At 42.7% G+C, this 15,202-nt stretch overlaps 1 protein-coding gene across 2 annotated transcripts in view; it reads right to left on the bottom strand.

Annotated features, from left to right (window-relative positions):
• The window catches only part of Armc4 (armadillo repeat containing 4), a 166,874-nt gene extending 161,808 nt beyond the window's left edge, over positions 1-5,066 (bottom strand). For both annotated transcript variants that reach the window (XM_032884509.1, XM_032884508.1), the window contains exon 1: positions 4,843-5,066. In XM_032884509.1, coding sequence (XP_032740400.1) covers positions 4,843-5,066 — 224 coding nt within the window. The remainder of the gene's footprint in view (positions 1-4,842) is intronic.
• Positions 5,067-15,202: the final 10,136 nt, after the last annotated feature.

The following is a 15,202-nucleotide window of genomic DNA, read 5'->3' as shown; positions in this document are numbered from 1 at the left end:
TAAAAGTTACACCGGGGAAGTCACACACACCGGGGCAGTCACACACACCGGGCAGCCACACATACCAGGGCAGTATCCAGCATTAGTCACTGTACCCCACAGTACTTAGTGCTTAGTAATTAGTGATTCGCTCATCTACTCTGTGTTTATGAACAAAAGAGGCAAACTAGAACCTTCTGTGGTTTATCTCCATACTCTGAACATCATAAGTCAGTTTCTTTTGCTCCTAACGTCATAACCAGATTTTCTAAATGGCCTTTCTTGATCAGAAATTATTTGATCTCCCAGGTTTTTTGTCTTAGTGTTTTTACCCATTTTTAGTGTTTGATTTTGTTTGTTTGCGTTTTTATGTTGGAATTTAAGTAGTTTAAGAGTTTCGTGAGAGTGACATTGATATGAATTTCTATCACAATATAAATTAAATATGTAGTTTTTAAATTAGCTATTAGTTACATAATTTTATCACATAGTCATATCCCTGAGAGAGCTGCTTGCATGTGAAGACCTAACCACCTATTGGAAGCTGCAATGTGGTGAAACAGATATGGAACCTTCCTGACTGGCAGCCATAAAGAGAAATTGGACAGATCCAGAATATTTGCTCCTGGCACTGTGTTAGTCAATTTTGGGTGCTGTAACAAAATACCTTGAAATTATCTGCACAAAACAGGAAAGGTTTTGGGCCTGAGCTCACAGTTGTTAAGACTCTAGCCCGCAATAATTTGGCCCTGTTGTCTTGGAACTGTAGGGCAGAAGCAGACAGCAGCTCATGGCCAGGAAGGAGTGGAAAGGAAGAAAGAGGGGCTGAGTCCTGACATCCCCATTAAGATAACACCACCAATGGCCTGACATCTCTCAGGAGGCCCAGCTCTTAAAGCTTCTTCTACCTCCCAACTGCACCACTCTTATGACCGAGGCTTTATCTCAGGAGTCTTTGAGAGCCGTTTGTCCAAACTACAGTACTATGTCATTAAAATAAAAACAAGCAAAGTGAGAGACTGTAGGAAACAGAATCACAGCCTTCTAAAATCTCCAGATAAAGGGGGATTAAATTGTTGGTTAAGCAGACGTACCAACAAGGATTCTGACTAGGGAGAAAAATTCTCCCTCTGCACTCTCTGACACAAACAAATCATAAGGGTCTTCACAGGATCAGGGAAGTAAAGACTGGTGGATTGACAGCTCTCTGTGGCCACAAACCAAGGAAGAAGTTTCTGTAAGTTGGGAAAGGAAAGAACAAATTCTCAAAGTCTCTTGGGTGAATGAGCCCTTACTATACTTTGACCTTTTTTTACCCTGCAGATTAGACCCTGCCTTCCAAAACTATACTAAATTTTGTGTTTTATTAACCAACTGGTTTTCTGGTCGTTTGTGGTAGCAACAATAACTAGCAGAGAATCTCTGTTAGTGCAGTTCTGCCTGGTACCCGTGGACACAAACTCCATCCCTAGAGCCTCCAACAGTACCCGCCTCTAGAAGATACTGAATATTCCACCATGTGTGGGATAACTGGATGCATGAAATGCTTGTCGAGTTGGCCTTGGAGTCTGTGTAGAAACTGTGTTATCTACACTACGAGCTTCTGAAACAGTTTTTAGGAGGAAGGGCATTTCTAAGGGTGGCTCAGGTAAAGGGATGGTCACTCAATTTTAAACAGAAGTGCATGAAGCTGAGCTGAGATCCAAAATCATAAAGTCATTAACTGGGCACAATGAAACTTGAGGTGGCCATCAGGAACAGGGAAGGGCCATCTCTCCTTGCTCACCAGCTGAAGTTTATAATTCAGCAGAGAAGCAAGGGCTACACCATCAGAGGAGGCTCTTTATGATGCCAATCCCTTCAGTCCTGGGAACTCTGCTACAACTGGGGTTATACCTGTACCACTGGCCTCTCTGAGCCTCACAGGGTACCAAACATCAGGTTTTCTCTTTGACTCTGTCATGCCTTCAAAATGCACACTACATGAGAATGTCTCATACATTGCCAAGTTCAGTATCTGGCTTGAAATGCAGCCTTGGCCCCTCCAGACCACAGCTTCTATATGCTGACCCTGAGAATATGTTTCCCAGAAGATTTCACCTCAATGATGTTGGTCGCTTATTAATCTCAGCTGATCTTTTCAGCTGCAGCTAACCACACTGGATTGTCCTAGTAGACCAAAGGTTTCAAATTAGTGGGGCTGGTCTCCTGTTAATCACATGTGATTCTCCTGCTCCAGCTGTCTACTAATTCTCAATCCTCACACAAATACCCCCTGTGTCTTAAGGGACACTCAAACCTTCCCCTGAAACTTCACCAGCCTGCATGGCCTTTCTATTGATATGCTAATCTTCCAAGCTCCCACCACAGCTCATTGAGCTCTGAATACTTAAACAGCTCTTTCAGCCCAATGTTCCAAAATCCTTCATTTTTCTTCCCAGGATAACCCAAAAAATAAAAGCCAAATGACCAGGTCCATCGCGGCAATGCCCCGTGTTTCTGGTACCAACTTCCGCTCTGCTTTGCCTTCCGTTACACTGACCAAAAGCAATCTGGGGCCCGAGGAGTTTATTCAGCTTACAGGTTAGAGGCCATTTTCAAGGAAAGCCAAGGCCGGTGCTCCGAGCAGCAGCCTAGAGGTCAGACCTGAGGCAGAAACAGCACGGTAACTCTTACTGACTCGGATCTCCTGAGTTATCAGGTACCCTAGCCCAAACCCACTTCCCCAGAGATGGCACTACCCACGAGTGTTGGGCCCTACCACATCAACTGCAGTTAAGAACATCCCCCCACAGATATGTCCACAAGTACATCCTGTAGAGGCAACTTCCTCTCTTGAGATTCTTTCTTCCATGATGTGCCTAAGTTTGTGTCAAGCTGACAGAAATTACCTATGACGGAGGCCAAGCTACAGGAGGAGTCTCTGCTGCCTGGCTGTGGGTGCCATGTGAATTGCTCCCTCCTGCCAGTCTAACTCCCTGCTGCAATGGACTATGTCCTGCAAACGTGAGACAGACACACCCCCTTTCCCTCAACTCTCAAGTATTTTAATCACAACTACGAGAAGGAAAGCGAAGACGCCCGAGAGTATGCCCTGGAAGGGAGTACCGGGACTCTGTATCTTAAGACTCTTTCTTTGTTCTCCAGGTACCATTAGGTCTTCTACCACACACACTCCTGCTACCTTACCACAGTTTCAAAACGATGGGACAGCAAAACAAATATCAGAAACCATGAGCCAATACAAACTTTTTCCTCCTTTCAGCTTGATGCCTCAGACATTTTGTCACAGTCATAGAAGAGTGACTGTAAGTTGATGAACATTCCTTAACTTGGCATGTAAATCAAGATATACTGTTAATACCTAGAGACACGAAGTATTTAGCATTTTAGGTTACTAGCAAAATCTTATCTGTGAATTTTGTCTCTTGTAGTGCAGTCAGCACCCATGTGGTTTTCATCAGAGGCACGAAAGCACGGTTTAGTTCTCAGTAAGTGACATCGTTAGACCTGTCTCATCCCTTCCCACATCAAAGACGTCTTTACTAAGGGCCACAGGCAAAAGTGATGGGCAGCAAAAGGGAAAGGTTTCATAATAAATTTGACAGAGGTAATGTAGTCAAGGGGCTACTGTTTCATGACACATCTGACATCAAAATGTCCATAAATCTCCCTCAGGAGGGGCCAGCATGCAGAAAGACTGCAGGCAGAGGCTGCATTAAGTCAAAAGAATTTGTTCAAAAGAAAAACATCAATACCACTGCGGAGTGTGCTGCATCCCCGCCAGCTAAGGACACAGATGTGGTCACGTTGGGACTTGGCACATGGAAGGAATGCAGAGGCCAGATATGATGACTTTTTTTTTTCTGTTATTTGCTGTAAAACCGTCTTTTGACAAAGTAGTTAATGTGTTTCTAACTGGTTTTACAGCTGAGTCCATCTCTCGAAAGTTTAAGAAAAATAAAAAATAAAAAACATGGAGCTTAGGCGGAAGCAGCCAGGAATTGGGCAGTCACCTACAAATGACTAGCTCTGGGGAGGATAGCGGGTGACGCCTGGCAGGTATTAAAAATGACAAGTTCGGAAAGGGGAGGCTGGGCACTAAAAAGCTCTTCGATGCAGTTCAGGGGTGGGTTTGCAATTGTTAACGTGAACTCTTGAAAAGTCACGATTTCCAAACAGCCCCACATGGAAAAGCGTCGGTGAGCTCGGAAACTGCTTTACACGAGATCGGTCTTCAAGACAGAAAACGCAACATCAGAAAGGGACAGATAGGGCAAAGGGAATGACCAAGCTGCATAGTAAATGTTCATGTATACATGTGTTCAAAGAGATGAACTGATACTTCACTCTTTGAACTACTTGTAGGATCTTTATAAATCTCATATCTAAAACTCTTTGCTAAGAAGTGTCTCCCTTAAAGACTTGGGATAGAGATCAATTGCAGAGCACATGTGTAACATGCATGAAGCACCAGGTTTTATCCTCTCATGTATTAAGGAAAATTCTCCACCTTCTTCTTGTAGGTGTGGGGAATGAGATGGTTAAATTGTGTAAGGATTTGGTGACACCAGGCACTACAGCCAGTAGCTACTAACATCCAGAAGGTCACACAGATGTGTGGAAAAGCAAGCAGGAAAGGAACAGCCGAGATCTGGAAAATGCATCCTCTATCAAAAAGGAATGACATTTAAATTAAAAATGAGTAAATCTCACGTTTCCATCTGAAATATCCTTAAGTATCCCGTCTATCTCCACTTTGCAACAGGTTTAAGAGATTATTAACCAGCTCCAACCCTCACCCAGTCAATGAAAATCTAAATAAAGTTGTATTGAATTCTAGAAGCCATTCAAGTGGCTTACCTGACAACATAGCCCGATTCAAATGCTGAGGGTTCCAAATATGTTTTCCACTCAAGTGGTTCTACAAAAACAAATTTTGCCTCTTGGGGATATTTATAAGAAAAAGACTCCACGAACTTAGTAATTTCATTCAGTATCGACTCATTCAGAGGAGTGATTTCCAGGGTTCCAGTCTCATACCCCGAAGCAGTCCACTGTGCCGACCTGGCCAACGCCACACCCATGGAGCTGTTTATCCTCTGAGGCAAGGTCAGAGCATACACTACAGCAGAAGAGAAGGAATTAGAGGTATCCACATTTTAACGTGAGCATTTTATTTCATTTTCAAGAGTTTACACTAGTGTTACCAACCTACCTTCAGCATTTTTAACAACTGTTCCTCAGTGCAATAAAAACAGCTAAGCATCAATACACAAAACAGAGTTGTGCTGAAGAAATTTCCAGTATCGGCCTGCCCTAAATTAATAACGTCTTTCTAATTTCCAAGAGCCTAAGAAACAGAACAGCTGTACAGAAAGCTCAACAAAGAAAACTTCGAGAATGGAAAAACAGAATCAGAGGAGGTTGGCAGTAAGAGTGTTGCTTCCCAGCTCTGACGGGAGACTGGGGTTTGAGTGAAAAAACGCACGTTTGATCTGAGCCACACATCATTTAGAATTAGGCAATTAAATGAAACCTGTTGTTCTAAATCTCTTACAGTCATAATATCTGCCTGGGGGCACTGAAGGCAGGCAAGCCCTCTCCCAAGTCTCTTGAGTTCCTCACATGCATCTGAGGTTAATAAAAATAGGATCAAACTGTGATGGTAAATTGTCAATTTAATTCTTGATGAAAGTTAGTACAGTATATTGTGCTTATTCAGGGCACAGGAGGGAGCCCTATATTCCTGCTCAGAGATCATATGCAAAATAGAAGTACTGTTTGCTTAAGAGTAAGTGTGACAGCTGTAGGAACAAGTCAGAGATTTTTAATCTATTTATCTAAATTTATCAAAACACTGTAGCAATACAATTTTTAAACAAATCCAATAAAATGTCTTTCACTTGGGCTAAACAGAAATTTATCTGTACAAGGAGACCTTTAAAAGATGACTTTATCTGAAAAATTAAGTAAGAACAAAGTAACAACTTATTAACAATAGTAGTACTGTTCAAAGATTGTCTATATTTTCGTAATGCCATTGGCCAGGTAAAACCTTCCCTCCAGAATATTAGATGGTGATAAAATTAAATACAAAATAAACTGAGCTTTTCCTATCTGCCATTTTAACAAAGGCATTGAAATACAAAGTTTGACGCAAAGAGGGGAGATTTTACTTTCTGTACCACATTCAATTGTAAAATCCAGTAACAGGGCTTCAGCAGCTCTCTCCAGAGAACTGTTTCCTGCTGCGAAGCAGAACAGTAGCACTGCAGACATGTCTATTCATAGTGACCAAATGACAGCAAGAGGCGTTGTTGGCATCTAGTGGCCAGTGCCAAGGATACAAATATTGTTCTTATGCATAAGAGTGGCCAGCAGGACGAACTCTGCTGAAATTCGCAGCATGTGGTATTTGGAAAACTTCAGATAAGTTATTATCACAGCCTAAAATTTCCCTCCACTTTAGCAAAGTCACAAAGCAGTTTTAAAACGCGTTGGGTGTCTCAGGATAATAACTGTCATATAAAGGAAACAAAAGTTTTTATGTTTTGCTCTATATTGAACTTTAATCAGGAGCTCAGCATCTTGCGAAATCACAGTATGGTGACAATGTTAGCCACAAAATTCAAGATACGTTTTGACACACTGGTGTCAGCCAGGGTTTGGAAACACCACGTCCAGGTAACTCTATCTTAGGCTGAGAAACTCCCTAAGATACTCTAGTACAATGGTGCCTAAACATTTACAATTCTTTTTCTTCACAGAGCATTATCAGTGTTAAAATGTATTATCTATGTAAGATTATTATCTGCACTCTTTGTTTCAAAATAATAAGCTGTCATTACAAGATATTGTTACAAAGTCCAGGTATGGTGGAAAACCAGTTCCCTGTGTGTTTTTATGTCTCTCTCTCTCTCTCTCTCTCTCTCTCTCTCTCTCTCTCTCTCTCTCTCACACACACACACACACACACACACACACTGTGGACATATCTCTGTATTGGTGAAATAAAATATGATGTGCAGATTTTTCTGTGATTTCTTTTTTCTATTTCTAATTGATGGAAAGTGCTTTTGCTGTCAAATATAAAAACACGTGTGCCTGACACATTAGTGTCCAAGTGTTCAGAGAATAACTATAAACAGTTGAAATATGCAAGTGGTTTATCTAATCCAGAAGAGCTTCAGCGGACATTCTGCCTATGTTTAACTGTAAGTAGACTCTGTTTCGGGATGCATATATGCAGTGTGCATACCATTTTTTCCCATCACTCTTTCTAAAGGAAACCGGGTTTTATGGACCACACAGGACCATGGTAGTCGATAGGCAACAGGGTGACGACCTCTTAGAAAACACTTCGAAGGAAACTAAGGCACGCAGAAAATTCTTTTGCTCATGAGAAATTTTTATGGAAACGTAAAGTAAACTCACGTTTAAGACTATGTAAACTCCTTTTCTCAATCAGTCCTGAGAAGCCCAGAAATGAGCAGCCTCTACCGAGCATTAGCAGGAGCCCCCAGAGTGCCTCAAACGCTGGGACAATCCTGAAAGCGAAGGCAATACTCTTGAGAAAGAAAGTGGAAAATCAGAGGTGTTCAAACAAGCAAACAAAAACTGTGGCATTTTATCAAGATGGTTTCTCCCAGCCATCCTCACCACTCCATTAATTCTTTTGTTTTTAACAAACATGGTTACAACAAATAATAACACATATCTTGTGAATTAATGTCTTTAAATTAATATTTCCAAGGAAAGTTCAAATTTAAACAAGAACAAGATGTGTTTTCTTTTATGCTCAGCTCCAAGCTTCCTTTATCATTAACGAATCGCAATAATTTTGGAAATAATCACTGTATTAATCTAATTCTTCCTGAGGCTAAGTGTAACATCTATGGAGAGTCAGGACACGCATGGCCATTCGAAGACTTAAGAACCCTGGCACCAGGCGGGCACATTTCAAGCCCGGGCTCTGCAGTTGGAGTCCCTAGTGCTCTGGTGTGGTAGAGATGTGGGAAGAGGTGAAGGCCGAAGGTCAGGGTGAGAGCAGGAGGCCAAGCCGAGGGTAGAGGAGGAACCCAGGTCCGAAGACTAGGAAGGGACTGAAGTGGAACAGTGGGCTGGAGTTGGTGGAAGGAAGGAGGTCCCCAGACCAACTCGGAGCAGAAGGAAAGTGCTTGAAGGGAGGAACCCAAGGGGTGGAAGAGAAGTGGGAAGGAGACAGCTGAAGGAGCTGCTGGGGGTAGGATGAGAGGCGCCAGAGTGGAGACCAAGAGGGATGGGAGAGAGATGAGACTAGACGAGAGCCAAGGGCAGAGAGAACCGACGAAAATCCAGGCTGTGTCCCCGATCTCAGCGCACGCCACCGCGACCACTCACCTGCAGTGTCGCCTGGCACTCTAGTACCCGCGCGCGCTTCGTTGCTAGGACACCGGTAAACACCCGACCGGCTGCGCTTGACGCCTGCAAATGGGAAGGAAGCACTGGGAGACTCCAGCCCCAGCCCTGGCGCTGCTCAGAACCCCCAGATCCCCAGCCCTGCACCCTGGAAACACTAGGATTCCTCCGCTGCCTGCAGAGTTCCAGGGCTCATCCCAGCTCAGTCCAGGAAATCGGGAGCGGCTTCAAAAAATGGAAGAGACCACGCTCAGAAAAGAGGCATTAGAATATCCTGTGATGTTTCACAGGCTTCCAGACAGGCGTTACTTAAGTATTGAATCTATCAAAACCCTCAAAAATAGCATCGTGTCTCGTTTAGGATATTTGAGGCTTGCAGCTTTTTATTCTTTCAGTAACTGTAGTAGAACTCAGACTCGCGAGGCTGAACATACTCCACAACAGCCTTCTGCAGCGAAACGTCAGTGAAATGAAAACCTCGTCTGGAAAACAAGTGTCGCCTTTGTTCATTAAAACACATCTTTCTAAGATTTATTCTATTTTTTAATTAGGGGTAGTGAGGGTTGTATGTGAGTGTAGGTGCCATAAAAGGAGAGAGGGTCTTCAAGAGCTGGACTTACAGGAAGTTACGAGTCACTAGATATGAATTCTGGAAACTAGACTCCGGCCCCCTGCAAGAGCATTAAATTATCTTGACAGCATTCCTAGATACTCTACCAGATAGGAACCCCCGAGGGCTTAGAGGGGAGGGGGAGAGACAGCACGGGTAACCGCATGAGCTTTTAGGGGACAAAATATGTATGGACAGTAGGCTAGTTAGGGTGCAAAATGGTTGAGCAGTCCTGAACTGATTCTGAGTGCCAAAGGGGCAAAGGAAGGGCATGCCAAGGCTGTACAGTCCGCAGCTCAGATATAGAAAATGGAAATATAGAAGAGAGAAAATTTTAGCCTCTTGGAAGTTTTGAGTTCTTTTCTTTCCGTTTTGAAAGCATCAATGTTGTTGAGGATGGAATAGTTCACTCAATAGAATCTTCACCTTCCGGAAAACAAAACAAAACAAAACAAAACAAAAAAACCACTTAGGTTTTTCTACTTCCACCATTCCAAGAAGGGCTTCCCATCCTCTGTCTGTGTCTTGTCTTCTGTCTCCTAGCACTGCAAGGAATTGGTAGAAAGTGCTGCCTCCTTTAAGTGTGTGTCCATAAGGCCTAGGTGGGCAACTGACACACAAGCAACAAATTGGTAAACCACCTGATCAATGTTGGTGGTTTTAGAAAGGTTCGGTTTCTCGGATAAAGACGGTAGAACCTGCCTGAGGATGTGAATAGCTGTATTCCTAGAAAAGAGATCTGGCGATTGCAGTAGCGCACTCAGGACTGAGTGTGCTGTAGGCCGGCCACCCTGTAGAGGGGTACTTCCCAACCTTCCTGACATCGGGACTCCTTAATACAGTTCCTCCTGCTGTGGTGCTGCCCAACCATAAAATGTTTTCATTGCTGTGTATAAGTAAATCGTCTACTGTTATGAGTTGTGATGTAAATATCTGGTGGGCAGCACAGCTGAGATGTGGCCAGGCTGTGGCCCACGGGTTGAGAACCACTACTGTAGAGCATGGACACACAGCGTAGTTCTGCCCCCACGGAATGGGAGATAAAAATAATCTGAGCTGGTGGCCCTCAGCAGAGGAAAAGGAGAAGGAGATGGGTTGTGGGAGGAGTTCACTGGGAGAGGGGACAGTGAGTGGGATCTAAAAGCAAATAATTTAAAATAATAAACAAACAAATAAATAAATATTTTTAAAAATCTGGGGTACTCAGAAGAAGACTTGATGCGTTTCCTTTAATCCATCCACCCTGGCTGCAGCGAGCCATTCCCTCTGAGACAGAGTAGACTCTGGATCCTTTCAAAGCTCCAGTAGGGCTGTCAGAACATGGTAAGACAGACCTGGTGTTAGAGTAACTGGATGGATTGTTCTGGGGTTTCTGGAATCTGGAGGTTTAAATCAAGGATGGTTGCCCTGGGCTGAAACGAAAGGAAGGGTCTGCGTCAGGGCTTCCTCCTCCGCTGACAGATGGAGCGCCATCTTCACACCTCCACACTCATAGGACACTTTGTCTGTGTGCCTGCCTTTGTGACAGCATTTCCTGTTTCCAAATGACAACAGTTGTACTGAAATACAGCTTTCTGCACTGAGTTCTAATTTGATTGCTTCTACAAAGACCTATGTATTCTGAGATCATAGTTAGAGATCCCAGGGCTTAAGACTTTAACCTGGAAGCGTCATATTGAACTATGTTTCTGTAGTGAAACTATTAAATGCTATAGAGAAAACATATATAACATGGATAAGTAGAAATTATATATTAATTAAACTTGAGCTGTAAGTCAAGTAACTAGTATTTAGGTTATTTTATATGAATGAAACAAAACGGTTTGGATTTTAGAATAAGATTGAATAATTGACATTTTGGGTTGAAGCAGCTTCATAGGTAAAGGGCGTTTCCCACCTGTCTCTTCTCTAGCAGTCTCATGTTCTACAGGAAGTTGGTCTTTTGAGTGGAAAACATGAGCAAGAAAACGATCAAATGACCAGTATCTTGAACTGAGGTTTGGAAGGGACAGGATGAATATGTTACAAGCTTCAAAGCCATATAAAAGAAATGGAATGGAGAGTTTCCCCAGTCTAAGATAACAGGTAGGCAGTGGGGTCATTGATGTATTTGGTAACCTTCACGCTACGTCAGTGACCTAGTCGAGAAGGGTCACTGCTGAATTTGTCAGCCTTCATCCTACAGCACTGACTTTGGGGGAGCCCTGGTGTATTTAGTCACCTTTCTTCCTCACCATGGAGCTCTAGTCAAATACATGCATCGTGAACGCACTCGAAACTTGCTCAGATGAGAGTGGAACAAGAAAGTGAAGAACCTAGACTAGGTGAGACACATCCATCAACTCTAGACAGCAGACAAGAGTGGTGGCCCAGCAGAAAGGAGAGCATTGGAACTCAGCAGTAGCTCAGGGTAACAAAAGCCAACAGGAACAAAACCAAACGAAACAGCTTTGTGCATCACCACCCTGGAAAGCCTCAAGTCCTGCCTGAAGTCTGGGTGGTAGCTGGGCCCTACAGGCCTCTCTTAAAAATACTTTAAACCATCATGATAAAAACATGGTGGTGCGTGCCTTTGATCCCAACACTCTGGAGTCAGAAGCAAGAGGATCTCTGTGAGTCCCAGGCTAGCCTGGTCTATGAAGTGAGTTCCAGACCAGCCAAGGATATAGAGTGCAGCCTGTCTCAAAAGCATCTATGTTTGTAAAACATCGCTTCTGTCTTTTTCCAGTCAGTTATTCCTTACACAGTAAAGCATGGACAACTGCTTACACAGAACTTACTTTGTACTCTCTACGGTAAGGACAGTAGGATGTAGAGCCCGGAAAAGAGACCTGTGATTACAGAGACACACGATAGCAGCAGAACTGCATCCTCTTCCTTCACAGAATTCAGTGAGATCTCTGTGCAACTGAGGCCCATCCAGCACAGTTCAAACGTGTCATTTAGGAATATGAAAATATTCAAGCAACTTGAAAGACAGTCGCTGGAAGCCATTGATCTCAAGGACTTTTAGAAGAAGGACACATCAGCAGCGAAAAGGGTAGAGAAAAGTGTTGTTGTAACGCCATACAGTTTTCTTTGGCCACAAAGAGGAATGAAGCTATGTCATTTCATTTCCTACAAAAATGGATGCAACTGAAGATGGTATTAACTGAAATCAGCCAGATTCAGAAAGACAAATACCATGTGTTTTCTTTGATTCATCTGTTATCTGATATATATATATGTATATATATATATACATATATATATATATATATATATGAATGACATGGCTGTAGAAAGGAGAAGCTGAGGAAAGGAATGAACTAGTAGAAGAGAAAATGGGATGGGATAGGGACTGGAGGTCACAGACAATGAATTGAATATACTCAAAACACTGATATTCTTAAAATAAAGCATCCTTATGAAACACATTAGTATGTAAAATAAAACTATGCCAAAAGAAAACCAATAAAGCGCTAATGAATCAGAGTACAAAGAAGGGAAGGATAAACAAAGCCAGGAGGAGCAGCTGAGGTCATCAAGGAGGCCCAGAGCTGATCACTGCCTCAGCTTTTCTCCTCAGTCTCCAGGACCAGCCAGTTGTCAGGAGACAGACGAATCCAGAGAAAGCTCCCCTCAGAGGGAGTGAAGTTTCTGTCAGAGTTCATCACCACCCCAATAGTGCCTTGTGGCAAACTGCTGCTGAGCTCAGTGGCATCTGTAGTGGGGTCTCTCAGGCTTCCTGGGTCACTCATGCTTCCAGGTTGCAGTATCGCTGACTCAGGCTGTGATCACGCGGCTCTGGTCCGGATCAGCAGTGCTTGTAGGTGGTCCTCCTCCACATGTCCCAGCCCATAAGCTAAGCTGAGGATGTCTACCTGCTGCATGCTCTTGTCTTGTGGATCATTTTACAGGTCTTCCCACTGGCCAAAAGAAGTCAAGTGGCCAAGCTTAAAGTCAAATGGTCAAATAATGTAATTTGTATATTTAATGGGTCTCAAAGGCTCATGGGTTAAGGGCTTGGTCTCTAGACTTGCACTGTTTGGAGCTGGTGAAACTTTGAAGATGTGGGGCCTAGTGGATGTGGTCATGCTGTAGATGGGAATGTAAAACCATAGTTGCTTTCTCTGTTACTTTCTCTCTGAACTCTAAGGTAATTGGTTTTCCTCTATCCTGGTGATATGTTCCCTCACCACAGCCCAAAAGCAATCTGATCGAATGACCATGAAAAAAAGCTTTCAAAATGTAACTAAGCCTTTCCTCTTTTTAAATTGATTACCTCAGGCATTTTATTGTAGTAACAGAAGGTTAATACAATGGAATTATTTGCTCACCTATAGAGTCATGGTAAAGGTACAGATATATAATAGCACTGATACAGCATAAAGAATTACTAGGAATATTAATTCAATCTGCCAAAACTCATGTCAACATTCATTTATCAATGCATCCTCATCATTTCTGTTATATTCAGGTTCTACTAAAAGCATCTAGAATGAAAAGTAGAATAGCTCAACTTTTCTCCTGTGTGACTAGAGGGAAACTCACTGGTTAAAAGCACATACTACTGGCTTCGGTTCCCAGCACACATATCAGGTGGCTCACAACTCCCACTGCAGGGATCCAGCACTCACCTCTCATCTCCCTGAGTATCCATCCACACTTGGCATGCACTCATACAGTCAGGGACACAGACACATAAATAAATTCAGCCCTTAAGAAACCCCAAAATGTGCTTCTTTTAAAATATAGTTTTCTTAAATTGTTTTAAAGTAAGTTGATAGGTATGAAATCTACTTTATTCTAAGTTCTTTTCTTTTAACGAGAATACAGAATCTTATAGGAAAATTTGAAAACCCTCGTGTGTCAAGCCACACTTATTTTGGATGTTTTTAAAGTAGAAACTGGAAGCCAAGCACACTGGAATGCAGGCAAGGTTATTCAATATAGAAAATTCATCGTCTAGCCAACTAGTGATTACTCCAGAAACCCTCATGGAGAATAAAGGATTTACCGTGAGACCTGATATTTTGGAAAAACAAACCAAGGATTAATAATATCCGGGTGATGTCTCCCAGTATCACCAAGGGAAACAATGAAGACTTCTCAAGAGAATGGCTTCCAGATGCACGGTAAATCATGTATCTGAACCAACACGAACCTGGCTAAGGGAGGAACTTTCTTATTTTGAGAAAAGAAGCATTCTTAGGCTACTAGATGCATTTCCCCTCAACCTTGTAGTACTAATAAGGAGGTAAAAGCCAAGCCTGTTAGCCTTTCCAAGAAATAAAAGGATGAAGAAATTATGCCATGAAAATTAGTTTTGCTACTCCACGTGATTTATTCATTAAAAAAATAAGCAGAGTAAGGTTCATGGTGAAATTAACTGTTGACGTCACTGTCTAAAATGTATCCTGAAGTCATAAGGTGGGAGGAGGATAGTTATGAAGTGGAAGGTAGCAGTCGGGAACCGGTGTGACACTGCCTGTAGGAACTTCGTACATATATAAATTTAAAAGACACTGGAGACTGGAACTTTACATCTTAAATCGTTTACATCCATACATCCTCCAAAGTTCAGGGTGTCCCCGGGGTGGAGCTGCCATGCTCTGGTGGCCTTCAAGGTCTTAAGTCATTTCATCTGATGAACTCCACCATGGTTCTCAAGAACAAAAGGCAGCCAGGCCCTGCTAACCTTAGACACAGCATCATAAAGAGCATTTAGTGATGTTAATAGCCTTTTCTTTCCACACTGAAATATTCCTTTGAGCTTTTTATCCTTTGTCTTTGCTCTTGAGCGTGTCTTCCCTGAGCCTTGTGGCTCCGTTGAAATGCATCAAACAAAGCTTCAGGAACAAAACAAGTTGCTAAGGGATGCAGACAGATTGTATTGAGATGTGATAGAATGAAGAGTGAAATGTGTGTGATTGCTGAGGAATATCCTTTTTAATCAGTCAAAGTTCCTCCAGAAAGCACAAGGCACAAATGGGCCATTTGGCCATTTCTACAGATACTAAGTGCTTAAAGAGGAGCAGAGGGAGAGGAAGTCTAAATGAACCAAATTAATCTTTTAATAGTCTGTTTCCTTCCTAATTGGCTAATCAGATGAGTGTAGGTACAGAAACGCAGATTAAGAAAACATATGCTACATTGCACGGCTTGCCATGTGACCGGAGTCCTTTCCCTTCTCTCAGGTTGCTTGCCTAAGTGTTACAGTAATCTCTCCGG

The sequence above is a fragment of the Rattus rattus genome, chromosome 14 (genome assembly GCF_011064425.1).
Source record: "Rattus rattus isolate New Zealand chromosome 14, Rrattus_CSIRO_v1, whole genome shotgun sequence".
In the NCBI taxonomy this organism is placed as follows: domain Eukaryota; kingdom Metazoa; phylum Chordata; class Mammalia; order Rodentia; family Muridae; genus Rattus; species Rattus rattus.
Note: the sequence above shows the minus strand (reverse complement) of the source record. Positions and strands in the feature narration are given on the sequence as shown.